The 17,319-nt window shown below is 36.7% G+C and overlaps 1 protein-coding gene across 10 annotated transcripts in view; it reads left to right on the top strand.

The window, feature by feature from the left end:
- The window catches only part of FGD4 (FYVE, RhoGEF and PH domain containing 4), a 253,013-nt gene that overhangs the window by 228,589 nt on the left and 7,105 nt on the right, over positions 1 to 17,319 (top strand). For 3 of the 10 annotated variants that reach the window (XM_072654332.1, XM_072654338.1, XM_072654337.1), the window contains 2 exons: positions 546 to 643; positions 2,903 to 3,041. In XM_072654332.1, coding sequence (XP_072510433.1) covers positions 546 to 643; positions 2,903 to 2,953 — 149 coding nt within the window. In that variant the 3' untranslated portion in view covers positions 2,954 to 3,041. Of the gene's footprint in view, positions 1 to 545; positions 644 to 2,902; positions 3,042 to 10,679; positions 10,730 to 13,669; positions 13,746 to 17,319 lie in introns of those variants that run through there. The other 7 variants (XM_072654336.1, XM_072654333.1, XM_072654335.1 and 4 more) reach the window with 5 other exon arrangements.

The following is a 17,319-nucleotide window of genomic DNA, read 5'->3' as shown; positions in this document are numbered from 1 at the left end:
TTATCCGAGTTGCAAATTTTGGGCTGCCCTTAAATTTGGTAATAAGTTGCTAGAATTGGTCATTACTAATTTCAGAAATTATTTTGGGAAACAAAGGAATAAAAGGATAAAGGAATTTTACAAATTTCATGCCCACACTTTTTCCCTTGAACTATTTCTAACATTTTAATAAGCAGCAAGTAATACAAGATCTTGTCCTATCACATAGGACTTTTTAGTTTTTACAATTAAAAACTTTTGTAAAATGCAAGTAAATACTTTGACAATAACAAATTTCTCAGAATGTTATTTTTCTTTATTTGAAGATTGTAAAAGTTGCTCAAAATATTCCTTTGGTTTATTTTAGTATCCTGTATGCTTGGTGTTGTAGTATGCTGCATGCTTGGTATTAAGATGTCATTTTAGTTTGGTTGGTTTCATGCTCTCTGCAGCCAAAACTTCATTACAAATTAAGCAAAGAAATTTCTCCACCCCATCATCATTATTAGAAATAAATCCATACTGCAAAAATGATTCAATGTATTTTCTTTTTCTTGTCCATTTAGGTGTACTACAATCTAGTAATGAAGAATCTGCTGCATTGTCATCAGTATTTTTACCTCTTCTCTCTAAATTTAGCATTTATCTACAACCTCCAAAAAAAGTTTGTTCTAAAATATAAATAACTATTGCTAATAATTTCTCAAATACATACTAGCTTTAGTTTGTTAAATTACATTTTTTGTGCTTAAGTTAAAAAACTGATGTTCACATTTACACACACATATAGCCAGGATTGTGGAGAAATATTTTCAAAGGACTTTTTGTCTTTACTTGCTCTGATTAAATAGATATGTTTCTGTAAAAGAAGGAGACAACAGCAATTTTAAAAATCAATCATTCTAACACAATATAATCCAAAGATACACTAATTTGGTACTTCCATGCAGAGGAATTATGGTAGGAAAATATTAAAAGTCTTCATTTTCCATAACTAAACTATTATGTTTCTGTAACAATGGAAAAGTTTGTATGTACAGTAAAAACACTGCAATTCATAACATACCATAATCTCAAATCTGAGCCAAGTTGTTTCTGGCAGTGTTTGTTAGTGTTGTGTGGCATTATAGCATATGCAGTGTGCATGTGTGTTCAGAATCAAGACTGCAGTGGAGTCACACAATGTAACACGGGCAAGCACTGCCAGCAACACCTCGGATTCATTAAGAATTTGATTTTGAATTAATTTTTGGTTGTTGTGCCTTTTACTGTTGCCAAATTTTTGTGATCCCCATGTTCACACAACCACAAATAGGGTCACAACCCAAGTTTAAGAAGCACTGATTTAACTTATTTGCAGAGTACATCATGTGGAATGACAGGCTGGAAGAATCAAAAGCTAGAATTAAGGTTGTCAGAAGAATTAACAATATCAAAATCAAATATCAGCGATACTCAGTACTACTCTGAAGCCAGAAAGTGAAGAAGAAATAAGAAGTCACTTGCTGAAAGTGAAAAAGGAGAGTATAATAGTTAGTTTGAAGCTTAGCATCAAAAAAATTAAGATCAAGTTTGGCAACTGACCCCATCACTTCTTAGCAAATAATGGAAGCAGTGTCAGATTTTATATTCTTGGGCTCCAAGATTACTGCAGATGGTGACTGCAGTCATGAAATTAAAAGACACTTGCTCCTTGAAAGGAAAGCTATGGCAAATCTGGACAGCATACTAAAAAGCAGAGACATCTCCTTGCCAACAAAGGTCTGTATAGTCAAAGCTATGGTTTTTCCAGTAGCAGTGTATGGCTGCGAAAGTTGGACTATAAGGAAAGCTGAGTGCCACAGAATTGATGCTTTTGAATTGTGTTGCTGGGAAGACTTTTGAGAGTTTCTTGGAGAGCAAAGAGATTAAATCAATCGATACTTAAAGAAATTAATTCAGGCTATTCATTGGAAGGTCATATGTTGAACCTTAAGCCTAAATACTTTGGCCACATAATAAGAAAATAGGTCTCACTGGAAAAGACTCTGATGTTGGAAAAGATTAAAGGTAAAAGGAAAAGGAGATGGCAGATGATTGATAGTATCATGGAAACAATGCACATGAGCTTAGACTTTGAGAGGTAATGGAGAATAGAAGGACCTGGCATGCTGTTATCCATGGGGTCATGAAGAGTCAGACCCAACTTAACGACAACAGCCTAAGTAAATCAAATATATAGAGAGAGTATGTATATATCTATCTATATGTATGTGTGTATATACATATATGATTCTGCACAAGAGGAAGGTAGCATATTTTGGTGTTAATCCTCTGGAATTGTGATCAGTCATTATGCTGACTAGAGTTCCCAATTCTTTCAAAGTTGTTTGTCCTTGCCATATTGTTACAACTGCATAAAATTTTTCTCCTAGTTCTATTCACTTCACTCTATCAGTTCATTTAAAGTCTTCCCAGGTTTCTTTATAATCATACTTTTCATTTTTTCTTACACTACAATAGTATGCCACTACAGTTATATATCATAATTGTCCAGCCACTTCTCAATTTATGGATATCCTTTCAGATTTCCATTCTTTGCTACCTCAAAAAGTGCTATATTTTTGTACATCCTTAGTAAGAATTTATTTTGCTTCTGATTAATCTCTCCCTTAATCTATCCTTCCTCTAAGTCTCCATTCCTCCTCCCCTTCCCTTCCTATTTCCCTGTTGAGTAATATGTATTTTTGTCCCCAACTTTGTGCGTGTGCATGTGTGCGTGTGTGTGTGTGTGCGTGTGTCCTTTCCTTCTTTGACATGTTTAGAAGAGGGTGATGTTGAAGAGTAGTAAGCTGCTTCCCCACCCTTTCTTTGTTTACATAGATATCTATTTTGCACTATGATGAGATGATTTCCCCCACAATTGCTTTCCTTTCTTCCCCAGTGTTTTCCTCTTCCACTCTCTTTACAATCATTTAAGATCATCAAGAAATAACAGTATTACTGCCAGGCTGCATGTAATTCATCTCCCTCTATGACTCCTGATGATGATAGGGTTCAGAATGGACAGGGGACATCTTCCCATATTTGCATGTAAGTACTTTATCCTTGTGTAGTCCATTATCATTGGTGATTCATGTTTATCTTTTTATAAAATTTTTCTTAAATTCTGGGTTTGAAGCTCAAAGTTTCTACGCAGTTTTGGGTTTTTTTAAAATCAGGCATACTTGGAAGTCTTCTGTTTCATTATCAATTTTTCTATTAGTATAATAACACTTAATTTTGCTGGGTAAGTTATTCTTTTTCTAACAATTTGCTCAGTTCTATATGTTACATTTTTTTTAGTTTATCTTTGTTGGACTTATCCAAAACTGCAAAGAGAACACTGAAATTTCCTGTCATTATTGTAACATCTATATATTTTTGTGATTCAGTTAATATTTCCTTTAATGAATTTGGGTGATGAGGCAGTAGGAGCATATAAGTATAATATAATTGTATAATTTAATATAATTATAATATAATTGGTTTGTTGTCTATGATTCCTTTCAGAATAATGTAGGTTCCATGTTTGCCTATCAGAGGCAGTTGGTAGTGCAGTTGGGTGTGTACTCTGGAAGACCTGAGTTTAAATCAGATCTCAAAAACTTATTAGCTATGTGACCTTGGGCAAGTCACTTAACCTATATTTGCCCTAGTGTCTTTAACTGTAAAATGAGAATAATAATATCAAATAACTATCAGGGTTGTTGTAAGGACCAAATGAGATAATACTTGTTAAAAAATGCTTGGCACAGTACCTAGCACACAGTAGGTGTTATATAAATGCTTGTTCCTTTCATTTCCTCTTGCTATTAATACATTTTTATTTTTTGAATCTTTGATTTTTCTTTGTTTGATAATATGATTGCAAATCATTTAAAATGATTTTTTGGATTCACCACATAGTAAATTTTTTAACTACTCAGTTTTATTTTGTGTCTGCCTCTGTTTTTTTGCTTCTTTTCTTCTAGACTGAATTTCGCTTGTCTGTGTTTGCATTCCCAATCTTTTTCTCCTTTGTTTCTTTGGTGAGACTTACCTGGCTTATTCCAGTTTTTCTATTCTGCTAATTATTTTTGCTGTGTAAACCACACATTCTGCTCTCATAATTCTCATTTCTCTCATATCCTGTTCAGGGATAGCTTGTTTTGCTGTATTTATTCCTAGATTCCTAAACTCATTTAGTAGATCTGGAAGCCATTTTTCCTTCTGCTTTTAATTTTTTTTTCTCTCTTTATCTGCTTTTGCTTAAAGTATCTTCTTCTTCTCCTCCTCCTTCTTCTTCTCTTTCTCCTTCTCCTTCTCCTTCTCCTCCTCCTCCTCCTCCTCCTCCTCCTCCTCCTCCTCCTCCTCCTCCTTCTTCTTCTTCTTCTTCTTCTTCTTCTTCTTCTTCTTCTTCTTCTTCTTCTTCTTCTTCTTCTTCTTCTTCTTCTTCTGTAATTTCACATTGTATTCCCCCTATTTTTTCCTAATGCTCACTTTAAAAAAAAGGGAATAGGTCATTTTACTTTTTAGCATTTTTATTTAACGTTTTGAGTTCCAAATTCTATCTGTTCCTCCCTGCCTCTGTCTCTTCCTCCTTCCCTGAGACAGGGAGCAATCAGATATAGCTTATACATGTGCAATTATGCAAAACATTTCTATGTTAGTCATCTTATACAAGAAGATTCAAATAAAAGGAAAGAAATAAAAGAGTGAAAAGAGCATTCTTCAAACTGTATTCAAATATCAGTTCTTTGGTGAAGTATAGTATGCTTCATCATTAGTTCTTTGGGATTGTTTTGCTGAGAATAGCTAACTCATTCACAGTTGTTCATCAAATATTATAGATGTTACTGTGTACAATGTTCTTCTGTTCTGTTCAATTTACTATGCACCAGTTCTTGTAAGTCTTTCCAGGTTTTTCTGAAATCATCTTGATTTTCATTTCTTATAGCACAATAGCATTTTATCATAACCATATCCATAACTTGTTTAGCCATTCCTCAACTCATGAGCACCCCCTCAATTTCTAATTCTTAACCATCACAAAAAATGCTGCTATAAATATTTTTTGTACAAATAGTTCCTTTTTCTTTTCTTATTTTTTGGATGTCTTTAGGATATAAACTTAGCACTGGAATTGCTGGATCCTCTTTGAATATAGCCAAGATCCAGCCAGAATGGCTGGCTCAGTTCACAACTCCACCAACAGTACCTCATGCTCACTTTCTAACCCCTTTCCCCTCAGCTTCCTCCCACACTAGATAATATGTGGTTCACTAGCCTAGAATTCTGCCCCAAATAACTTCGGGGAACAGAACTTGCCCCAGCTAGATAGACTCTCCCTTAAGCTTATTGTAGTGCCACATAACTTCACACATACAGACAGTGTCCTGCTCCATTTCCCCGTTCTTTAGTACTCTAGCCCAATGGTACAGAGCATTGCCATGCTGCTATTATTTTTTTTAATACATTATTTATTTTCAGTTCTTAACATTCACTTCCACAAGAATTTGAATTCAAAATTTTCTCCCTATCTCTCCCCACCCCCACCCCAGGACATCATGTACCCCATCCACCCTTTCCTCTAGTTTGTCCTCTCTTCTATTACCTACCCTTCTTCCATCCCCCTTCCCCTCTATTTTCCTGTAGGGCAGAATAGATTTCTATACTCCAATGCCTGTATACCTTAATTTCCAGTTGCATGCTAAAACAATTTTTAACATTCATTCTTAAAGTTTTGAGTTCCATATTCTCTCCCTCCCTCCCCACCTACCCTCATTGAGAAAATAAGCAATTCAATATAGGTCATATATGTATAACGATGCAAAGCACTTCCATAATAGTTATGTTGTAAAAGACTAACCACATTTCCCTCTGTCCTATCCTGTCCTTCATTTATTCCATTCTCTCCCTTGACCTGTCCTCCCACAATAGTGTTTGCTTCTAATTATCCTTTTTCCCAATTTTCTGTCACTTCTATTGTCTCCCCTCTCCTATCTCCTTCCCCTTTGCCTTTCAGTAGGGTAAAATAGATTTCCATATCCAATTGAATGTGTGCTATTCCCTCCTTAAACCAAATCCCATGAGAGTAAGGCTCAATTATTTCCTTTCATCTCGCCCCTCTTCCCCTCCATTGTAAAAGTTCTTTCTTTCCTCTTTTATGTGAGGTGATTTGCTACATTCTACATCTCCCTTTCTCTTACTCCTAGTACATTCCATTCAACAGTAATTTTTTTTTTTAGGTATTCTCCTTTCACATTTAGCTCACCCTGCACCCTCTGTCTATGTGTGTGTGTGTGTGTGTGTGTGTATACAAACATACACCCATGTACATATACATATCTACACATATATAATATACACATACATACCCATACCCACATATATATTCTCTCTAACTATCCTAATACTGAAAAAGGTCTCATGAGTTACAAATAACATCCCACATGTAGGAATGTAAACAGTTCACCTTTAATGAGTTCCTTAAGACTTCTCTTTTCTGTTTACCTTTTCATGTTTCTCTTGATTCTTGTATTTGAAAGTCAAATTTTTTATTCGGCTCTGATCTTTTCAGCAAGAATGCTTTGTTTTTCCCTGAATTATTGTACTCATTTTTGCTGGGTAGGTGATTCTTGGTTTTAATCCTATCTCTTTTGACCTCTGGAATATCATATTCCAAGCCCTTCAGTCCCTTAGTGTAGAAGCTGCTAAATCCTGCATTCCTGATTGTAATTCCACAATACTTAAATTGTTTCTTTCTGGATGCTTGTAATATTTTTCTCCTTGACCTGGAAACTCTGGAATTTGGCTAAAATATTCCTAGGAGTTTTCCTTTTTGTGATCTATTTCAGGACGTAATTGGTGAATTCTTTCTATTTCTATTTTACCCTCTGGTTCTAGAATATCAGGCCGTTTTCCTTGATAATTCCTTGGAAGATGGTTTTCAGGTAGACCAATAATTTCTAAATTATCTCTCCTGGATCTATTTTCCCAGTCACTTGTTTTTCCAATGAGATATTTCACATTGTCTTCTATTTTTTCATTATTTTGGTTTTGTTTTGTAATTTCTTGGTTTCTCATAAAGTCATTACCTGCCATCTGCTCCATTCTAATTTTTAAAGAATTATTTTCTTCAGTGAGCTTTTGAACTTCCTTTTCCATTTGGCCCATTCTGCTTTCTAAAGCATTCTTTTCCTCATTGACTTTTTGGACCTCTTTTGCCATTTAGGTTGGTCTATTTTTAAAGGTGTTATTTTCTTCGGCATTTTTTTGGATCTTCTTTAGTAAGCTGTTGACTCACTTTTCATGATTTTCTTGCATTGCTCTCATTTCTCCTCCCAATTTTTCCTCCAGCTCTCTTACTTGATTTTCAAAATCCTTTTTGAGCCTCTCCATGACCTGAAACCATTGCATATTTTTTTGGAGGTTTTGGATGTAGAAGCCTTGACTTTGATGTCTTCCTCTGATGGTATGCTTTGTTCTTCCTCATCTGAAAGAATGGAAGAAAATATCTTTTTACCAAGAAAGTAACCTTCTATAGTTTTAGTTTTTCCCCTTTTTTGGGCATTTTTCCCAGCCAGTTACTTGACTTTTGAGTTCTTTGTCAAGTGGAGGGTATCATCTAGGGATCTGTAAGTTCTCAATTTCTTCAAGGTGGCACAATCAAGGGAGAGGAGTTTAATCCTCTCTTGGCCTGCGCTTTTGTCTATGAGCAACCACAAGCACTCTGTTCTGCCCAGGATATGCAAATAGGGTTTCCTCTCTACCGTCTCCACCAGCTCCACCACATCAGAGTTTCTTTTCACCCCAGGACTGCCACTCAGGGCTGAGACCTAGATCAGCCACTTGATACCCCTAGGGTCTTTAGGCTGAGGGCTCCAAAAATGGACATTGCTGTTGCAGTGACTTCCTCCACCCTGGAGTTGAGGCTTGGGCCAGACCTCCCCTGCCAGGTGAAAGAGCTTTCTCACTGACTTTTGAATCTGTCTTTGGCATTTGTGGGTTGAGAAATCTGGGAACCACAGCTGCTGCCCATGATTCCATGTCCTGAAACCTGTTCCAGTCCTGTTCATGCTGCACCACGTGGCCAAGGCTGGGCTGTGCTCTGCTCTAAGCTGGGTGCAATAGATCTTTCCTGTCAGCCTTCCAGGCTGTCTTGGGCTAGAAATCTCTTTCTGTCATTTTGTGGCTTCTCCTGCTCTAGAATTTCTTTAGAGTCATTTTTTACAGGTATTTTATGGGCTACGGGGATAGAGCTAGAGCAGATCCGTCCTTCTACTCCTCCATCTTGGCTCCGCCCATGCTGCTATTCTTTTCAACCTAGACACATTCCTGCCATTTGGAGTTTGGATCTCTGTGGCACTGACTAGAAGGAGGTTCAGGAGGTAGAGTGGAGAATCGAATAATCCCAGATACATGTCCTGCCCCATTCCTTCCATTCCTTTTCTCTCCTGCAGAGTTCTGTCACTATTGCAACCTTTGCAGATTTCTACAGTTTGGAGTCTGGATTTCATTACATTTCAAAGGTGGGGGATTCAATAAGGGTATGGAGCTACATTCTTTTGTAAGCCTATGGGTCAGGTCAGTTTGTGCAGCCTTAATTCTGGGAATGGATGGGGGAGTGGCAAATGGGATGCTAAGGAAGTGTGAGTGAGGCATTACTTTATGAATTTTTTACCTTCTTTGGGTTTTTGGTGTCCTAGACCATCTCTGATGAATCATTTCTGTTGTGGGTAAGGTTGAAAGGTCATCAGGATCAAAGAAAACATCTAGTCCTCCATCTTTGTCATATGGCCCAGCTCACATTATCTTCATTTTTAAAATATTTGTTGTTATTCTTAGTTTGCTTCTGTAACATTGTACTCTAAGCTCTTTATTCTAGTAGAGTGGTGGCTGCTGCATTATGTATGATGCTGACTGTGGTGTCCTAGCACTTGAATTCTTTCTCTTTGACTGCTTGTAGTATTTTTATTTTTATAGTCCCAGTTCCACAATACTCCATACTTTCCTTTTAATTTATGCAGATCCCATCCTCATTGCCATAATGTATTAGTAAGCACCCCAAAATACACAGAGGGGGCCTACTACCACAGGTTCTTTGATCTGCTTCTCTAAAAGGAAAGGTAACTTTTGAGGGATTAACAATCACTTTAATCAAGTCCATGTATCATTCAATTAGTTCAGAGAAAAAAGTCAGCACCCTGAACTTCAGAGAAAATACAGAGAAATCAAAGATCAACAGACATGGCTTCCTCTGTCTGACCATAATCAGTACATACATTACAATTCAACAGACAGGTCCACCTGTCTGACCATAGTTACCAGAGAGAGAAGCACCGACATCTGGGTTTTCAAAGCAGGGTGGGGGGTGAGGGGGTTCCTTAGCAGCTTCCCAGAGTCTTCTGGTCAAACAAACACTTCAGTCAGTAAGCCCCAAAGTAAAACTTCACCCCCAGAGTATTTATACACTTTTCTGAGTCAGAGGGCATGACCCTCTGACCCAGTGCCTCAATAGGAAAAAAAAACAAAAGATACTTGGGACCCTCCTACAAAACAACTCTCCAAATCAAGTTTCCCTCAGTGGGCAGGCCCAACAATATGTGGGGAGGATCTTGTTTAATTACATTATTCAATCAGAGGTACTTTTAATAAAACAGAAACAGCAAAAGATTATACTTTCCTTGGCCTTAAGGAGGGGATATCAAGGGATGTATTATTCTAGGGTATTAGGGACAACTCAGATTTGGGACCCACAAGATTTCAGTGCTCCCCAAGGGGTCTGATCCAGAGTAAAGTTTTATTGTTCCCTTCTATTCTGAGTACTGCAAATCCCTGACCTACATTTGGGTCTGAGAAACAGTATACTGCTGCTAGCCTCAGCCTCTATCAGTCAGTTGGGAAGCTCTTTCCTTTAGTCTAGGATTCCTGCCATGAGTATTTGTCCACAGACTTCAGACTGGTCTAGATTCTAGAAACCAGTCCTCTCCTGGTATCTGTACCACACTGCTGCTCCTTGTTTCTGAACTTGATTCCCTTCCCGTACAACACAGTCCATCCTGAATCTGTGACACAGAATTAGGTTGTTATTATTCTGTCATTTTGGCCATATTGGACTCTTTGTGACCCTATTTGGGGTTTTCTTGGCAAAGATACCAGAGTGGTTTGCCATTTCCTTTGCTAGCTCATTTTACAAATGAGGCAATTAAGACAATCAGGGTTAAGTGACTTGCCCAGGGTCACATAGCTAGTAAATAAGGCCAGATTTGAACTCAAGTTTTCCTGACTCCAGGCCTGGCACTCTATCCCCTGTGCCACTTTGCTGCCCAACAGAATTGGGCAGTGAATACCAAAGTTGTTCTGCAACTTATATGTGATACCCCAGTATCAGACTGGGCATTTTGCTTTGTGGCACTTGCCCTGGACACTGGAGTAGTCCATCTGGGCTCCTGACTTCTGGCCAACCCTGTCTCCCTACGCCAACCTGGGCTGGAAAATTACTCACTTTGACTTTTTCAAGGTCTTTGTGGCAAAGTCCTTAAAAAAATCACAGTGAGTTATTGCCAAGCCACTGGGTTCAGGGCCTCCCACTAACCTTTGGCCTCTAACATACTGAATTCCATTTGAAAGCCTTCTCCAGTCATGCTGGGGCAGCTTTGAGCCACATTTTACACCTAATTCCAGCTTTTCTATTTCAGGATTCCAGCAACCTTTTCTACCTCCCTGTGCTGGGTGGAAGAATTTACAGGTGAGTCTCCTTTTTTTGAGCTTGTGCATTTTTAAGCTTCAATGGGGTATTTGCAGGAAATCTGGGTTCTTCTAGGTCCTATAATACTAACATTTTAATCCTGAACTCATCATCTTTCCCCAAAAACCAACTCCTCTTCTCAGCCTCCCTATCTTTGTCAAGAGCTCCACCATTCTTTTGGTCACCTAAGTTAACAACCTTAAAATTATTCTTGACTCTTCATTCCCAAAATGGAAAATCATAGGAAAAATCTAGAACTTTCAGTACAAAGAAAAAATATAAGAAGAAAGAATTCAAGTACTAGGATTCCACAGTCAGAATCGTACATGATTTAGCAGTCACCCCTATAATAGACAACTTGGAATACAGCGTTCCAGAAGCAAACTATAGAGGTTGATGGCCAAGAATAACTGATCAAATATTTGAAAATGAAAGTAATATGAGCTAGATTGTATAACAGAGAAAGAAGATTAGACATTTTCTCTGATCCTGATGTCGTGATGATCTTAAAAGAATGGAAAGAGACAAGAGAATTACACAGTGGGTGGGCAAAGTGAAAGGAAAGCTTGGGAAAATTATCTCAAATCAGGGTACACAATTAAAAGTCTGTTTCAAATAAGGAAGAAGGATTGAGAGGAAGAGCTACCACTCATACTCCATTCCCATGTGAACTAGAGTAGGGAGAACTTTACTTTCGGTTCGGATTCGTTCCCACAAACGACACGTTCAGTCACAATAATAAGGAAAATAGATTTTAATATTCAAAAGCAGCAGTATAAAGGCTTCTTACAGTAACATATCCAGCAACATGCAATAAACACTATACACACTACTATAATCAGAATAATAATCAAATAAGTATTAAAAGAAACAAATAGAAAAGCATCACCAATTCAGGGAAGCACCAACACCTGAATTTTCTCAGCTGGGGAATCCCGGGATACAGCTTTCAGGGTCTGAATTGGGAGCACGTAGTCCCAGGCAGAGCATCCTCTCCATGGTGAGATTCCGAGGACTTACACTAAACAAGGGGATTTTATAGGGATCTAGACAAAGAAGGCTTTTTGCCAACAGCTCCGCACACTGTTCCAAGCTGGTCAGGCACATGGCCATGGGAATGCAGGTGTTTATCCATCAAGGAGATACCATACGGGGCCACAAGATATAAGTTAATTAATCATATACTGGGAGGATTAGCCAAATCTTCCAAGTATTATCTATGTGTTCCGGGAGTGGCTAGTTCCCGGAACATTAATACCTGGCCAACTCACATATGTTATATTCCTTGAGAGGTCACCAAAAGGACAGAGTGAACTTACTTTATTCAAGGGATATGAAATATTCCTTCAACTAGTCAAAGGAGGGAAGAATGTACATACAGTTGAGTAGAGAAATGCAATAGGGAAAGAAGTGGGAAAGGGGAGGAATAAGGAGGAATTTGAGGAATAGTATACTAAGGGAGATATTTAATCTTAGACAAGACAAACTAAGGACATACAAAAATATTTATAGCACTTTTCCAGGTGGCAAAGAATCTGATTCTCAGAGTGTTTCCATCAATTTGGGAATGGCAGATTATGGTATATAAATGTAGTGTAATATTATTGTGTTGTAAAAAAATGATAGTTTCAGAGACTTATTTCAGAGACTCTGAAGACTTATCTGAACTGATGCAAAATGAAGCAAGCAGAACTGGAAAAATTTTTATGACAACAGTATTGTAAAGACAAATAACTTTAAAAGACTTAAGAACTCTGATAAGTCAGCCACAATTCTAGAGGAGTATTGATGAAATATGCAATCTATCACTTGACGTAGACATGTATTATTATATATAATATTATTTGATTTATACATGTATGATTTAATATACATTATATATTAAAAATCTCACTGCATTTCACATCTCTCTATGTGTGTGAGTAAATACATGTGTGTATATATGTACATCTATATTAATATATACATATGTTATTGTTGTTTGGTTAGGTAATAGCTGCTTCTGTATCCAAGGAAGGCACTATTACTCTTCTATTTTTCCTCTGACCCTTACAAGATGATTTCAATCAGATACTTCCTTTTCAGCATTTCTTCATCTCTCTCTCTCTCTCCACGCATACCTATATGTATGTAGGTAGGTATATATGTATTTCTGTGTGCATATATGTATGTGTATATGTGTGTTTGTACGTACACACACACACACACACACACACACACATACGGTGGTATTTGAACTCTTTCTTTCTGAATGTTTGCATGGAGAATTTAAGTATATTTAGAGACCTGAGGGAGAAACTTCTTTTTTTTTTCAAGTAAAATTTTATTTTTTTCACTTAGCAAAAATCCATCCAATTGAGAATGAAAGAAAAATGAAACTCCCCTTACAAAATTGGTCATGTCCAAATACACATACATGCATACATACATACATATTCCTATACATATAGGAATATATGTACATGTATATTCCTATATATGCCTTGGAACATACATGCCTTTGTTTAAATATACACACATATATGTGTGTATATGTGCACATATATAGAGAGATGCATATCTCTATATATACAGGAATGAGAGATGGAAAGAAGGAAGGAGGGAAAGAAGGAAGGAAGGAAGGAAGGAAAGAAGGAAGGAAAGAATTATATAGAGGCAATTTGAACTGAGATGATTTTAGCTCTGTAAAAATCAGTGCTTTTCTCTCTCATCTCTAACTATACTTCCATTCCAGTGCAACCATCCAGAAAGAGTTCAACTACTTGCAATCCACAATCAGGATCACATAAGATTTGGCAGCTAACACTACAAAATAAAATGAGATTTTACAATGTAGTATTCCAGAAGACAAAAAGCTTACAAACTAAAAATTATTTACTGGGCAAAGCTGAGTATTATACTTACAATTTTTTTAAAAAAGTCTTTTTCATTGTAATGCAGGGGGAGTTTGAATGAAGAGTGGCAGTGTCACACAGAAACAGCTTTTAACAAAACTATATTGCTGTTCAAAAAGGAAGGAGGAGGACTGATGCCAGAAGTGACAATTTGACTGTGCTGCCTCTATGCCCACAGTACTACATGGAGGAGGGAAAGGAGAAGAGAGGGATAGCTGCACTCTGGTTGAAGGCCCAGAGTCTCTCAAAGTTCTATGAAATTTTAGGCAAATACCAACAGGAAACTGCCCTGTCATCCTGTTCAGTAAAATGAGAGTATTTTTAAAATTGCCTAATGGGGCATAAAGGAATGAAGAACAGGGAATTTAACTCTAATGGTACCAATCCAGCAAGACACTGGAAGTAGGAATAATGTCCAATCTCTAGGCTGATAAGCCTCGGCATACATGCATTCTGTACAAAACTATTATAAATTTATTCCCAAGTTAATTTACTTACTCAATGTCATGCCAATCAAGGTGCCAAAACCATTTTATACAACTAGAAAAAAATAATAACAATTCATTTGGAAGAAAAGATCAAGAATATCAAGAGAGTCAAAGAAAAAAAGTGAAGGAAGGTGGCCTAGAAGTACCAGATTTTAAACTCTATTACAAAGTAGTAATCATCAAATCAGTCTTGTATTGGCTAAGACATGGAGTGGTGGTGGAATGGATCAAGTAGTAGTAGTAAATGACTATAGTCATCTAGTGTGTGATAAACCCAAAGATCCAAGCTTTTGGGGTGAGAAGTTCCCATTTGACAAAAAGTGTTGGGAAAACTGGAAAGCAGTACTGCAGAAACAGGACATAGACCATATACCAAGATAGGGTCAAAATGAATAAATGCTTTAAACATAAAGGGTGATATAAGTCAATTTAGGGGAGCATGGTGAAGTGAATCTGTCAGATCTATGGATAAGGGAAGAGTTTAAAACCAAATGAGATAAAGAGCATCACAGGAAGTAAAATGCTTAATTTTGATTTCATGAAACTAAAAAGCTTTTGTACAAACAAAACTAATGCAGCCAAAGCTAGAAGGAAAACAGCAAACTGGGGGAAAAAATTTGTTTTTTTCATAAAGGCTTCATTTTCCAAATGTATAGAAAACTGAGCTAAATTTATACAAATAGGAGCCATTCCCTAGTTGATAAATAGCCAAAGGATATGAACAGGCAGTTTCAGAAGAAGAAATCAAAGTTATGAATAGTCACATGAAAAGATGCTCTAAATCAGGGGTAGCTAGGTGGCTCAATGAATATAGCACTGTTCAAATCCAGCTTCAGTCCCCTGACAGTTACTAGTTGTCTGACCTTGGACAACTCATTTAATCCTAATTGCCTTGCCTTCCCCACCCTCAAAAGTTTTTTTTAAAATGCTCTAAATCATTACTGAGTAGAGAAATGCACATTAAAACAACTCTGAGATATAGCCTCACACCTATCAGATTGGCTAACATGACAGAAAAAGGAAATGACAAATGCTGGAGTGGATGTGGAAAAATTAGGACACTAATGCACTGGTGGTGGAATTGTGAACTAGTACAACCATTCTGGAGAACAATTTGCAACTATGCTCAAAGAGCTATACTGCTGTGCATACCCTTTGACCTAACAATATCATCACTAGGTCTGTATCCCAAAGAGATCAAAGAAAAGGGGAAGGGATTTATTTGTACAGAAATATTTATAGCAGTTCTTTTTGTGATGGCATAGAATTGGAAATTGGAGGGATGCCCATCATTTGGGGAATGATTTTGTTGCATATGATTGTGATGTGATATGATATGATTATGATATTGTGCTATTAAAAAAAATAATGAGCAGGTAGATTTCAGAAAAACCTCAAAAGGCTGCCATGAACTGATGCAAAGTGAAGTGAACAGAATCAGGAGAAAAAATTACACAGTAACAGCAATATTTGATCAACTGCGAAGACTTAGCCTCTCTGATCAAGACAATGATCCAAGACAGTTCCAAACATCCATGATAAAAAATGCTATCCACCTCTGGAGAAAGAACTAATGAACTCTGACTGTAGATTGATACATAGTTCTTTTATTTTCTTTATTTTCCTTGGGTTTTTTCTTTGGTCTGTGTTTTCTTGTATAATACGGCAATTATCATAATATGTTTCGCATGACTTAACATGTATAATTGATATTAAATTTCTTGCCTTCTTGAAAGAGGGAAGGAGAGAATTAGTAACTCCATTTAAAAAATAAATTAAAAAAATTTACATATAATTTGGAAATATGTAATAAAATAAAAATAAATTGAAATGAATAAAATTCCATTTTCTATAGGAATCCTTTCCCAGCCTCTCTTAATTCTAGTATATTTCCTCTTTTCATACTTTCCTTTTTATCCTGTATATAGCTTATTTGTGTATATTTTTTGCATACTGTCTCCCCCTATTAAATTGAGTGCTCCTTGAGGGCAGGGATGGCCTTTCTTAGTATTCCTATCACAGTATCTGCCATATAGTAGGAACATAATAAATCCTTAGTGACTGTCTGAAAATATATAAAATATTTAGGAGTCTCTCTGCCAAGACACTCACATAAAGTATATGAATAAAATATAAAATATAATTTATAGAAATATAGATATCTAAATAAGTAGAGAGGTATTCACTACTCCTTTGTGGGGAATTTCAATATAATAAAATAGCAATTCCACCTAAATTCATATATTCAGTCCTATATTAATCTAACTACAAAAGGGTTATTTTAGAGATCTGGAAAAAATAATAAAATTTATCCAGTAGATCAAAGATCAAGAATCTTACGGGTAATAATGCAAAACTGAGAATGAAGGGGGTCTTACAATACCAATATTCGAACTTTACTAGAAAACAATTTGCTAAAATTAAATGGAAAAATAATTAGAAGAACAAATTCAGTACACAACGTAACAGAAGCAAACAGATCTAGTAGTCTAGTGTTTAATAAACCCCCAAACCTCAACTATTTGGATAACTATGCTTTATTTGACAAACATTGCTGGGAAAAGTAGAAAGTAGTCTGGAAGAAAATGGTTTTAGGACAAAATCTCACACTAAAAATATGCCACAAGTGGTTATATGCTCTCTATATAAAGGTAACTTAAATCTACACATTCTTGTTCATCCTTCATTCTCAAAGAGGACTGAATGGGAACAGATTTAGTGAAGACTTCTCAGGAATATGGAGTCTTCTCCTTAGAGAGGAAGAGCCTTTAGGCCCAGGTTTCCATTCCTCCAGAGTCAGGTGATTTCCATATAAGGCTATGTATTGCATTTGGATCAATGATTGGATATAACTCACTAACTCCTCAATACCTAATTTGCATGTGCGCACACAGTCTGCAGTCCTCACACAGGTCCACCTGATTTGCATAAGTTCTCAGTGCCCAATTTGCATGAGTCATCAATGCTTCATTTGTGTATATTTTCAATGCCTAATTTGCATATAATGATATGTATTTTCACGGGCTTTGTAACGTCCAGGAGTGGGAAATTTGAACCGGGTTTCAAAAGGGATTGGTTAGATTTCATACCTAGAATGTAAGACTGCGCTTCTCAGCCAATGAGAATAATGGTCAGCTGAGGGAGGGGGAATTTCAGAGTCAGGGTCTATATAAACTGCCATTCTGCTTCTGTAGGGTGCCTCCCTACT

This window comes from Notamacropus eugenii, chromosome 3 (assembly GCF_028372415.1).
Source record: "Notamacropus eugenii isolate mMacEug1 chromosome 3, mMacEug1.pri_v2, whole genome shotgun sequence".
Classification (NCBI taxonomy): Eukaryota; Metazoa; Chordata; class Mammalia; order Diprotodontia; family Macropodidae; genus Notamacropus; species Notamacropus eugenii.
The sequence above is the reverse complement of the archived record's forward strand: the minus strand, read 5'-3'. Positions and strand labels throughout refer to the sequence as shown.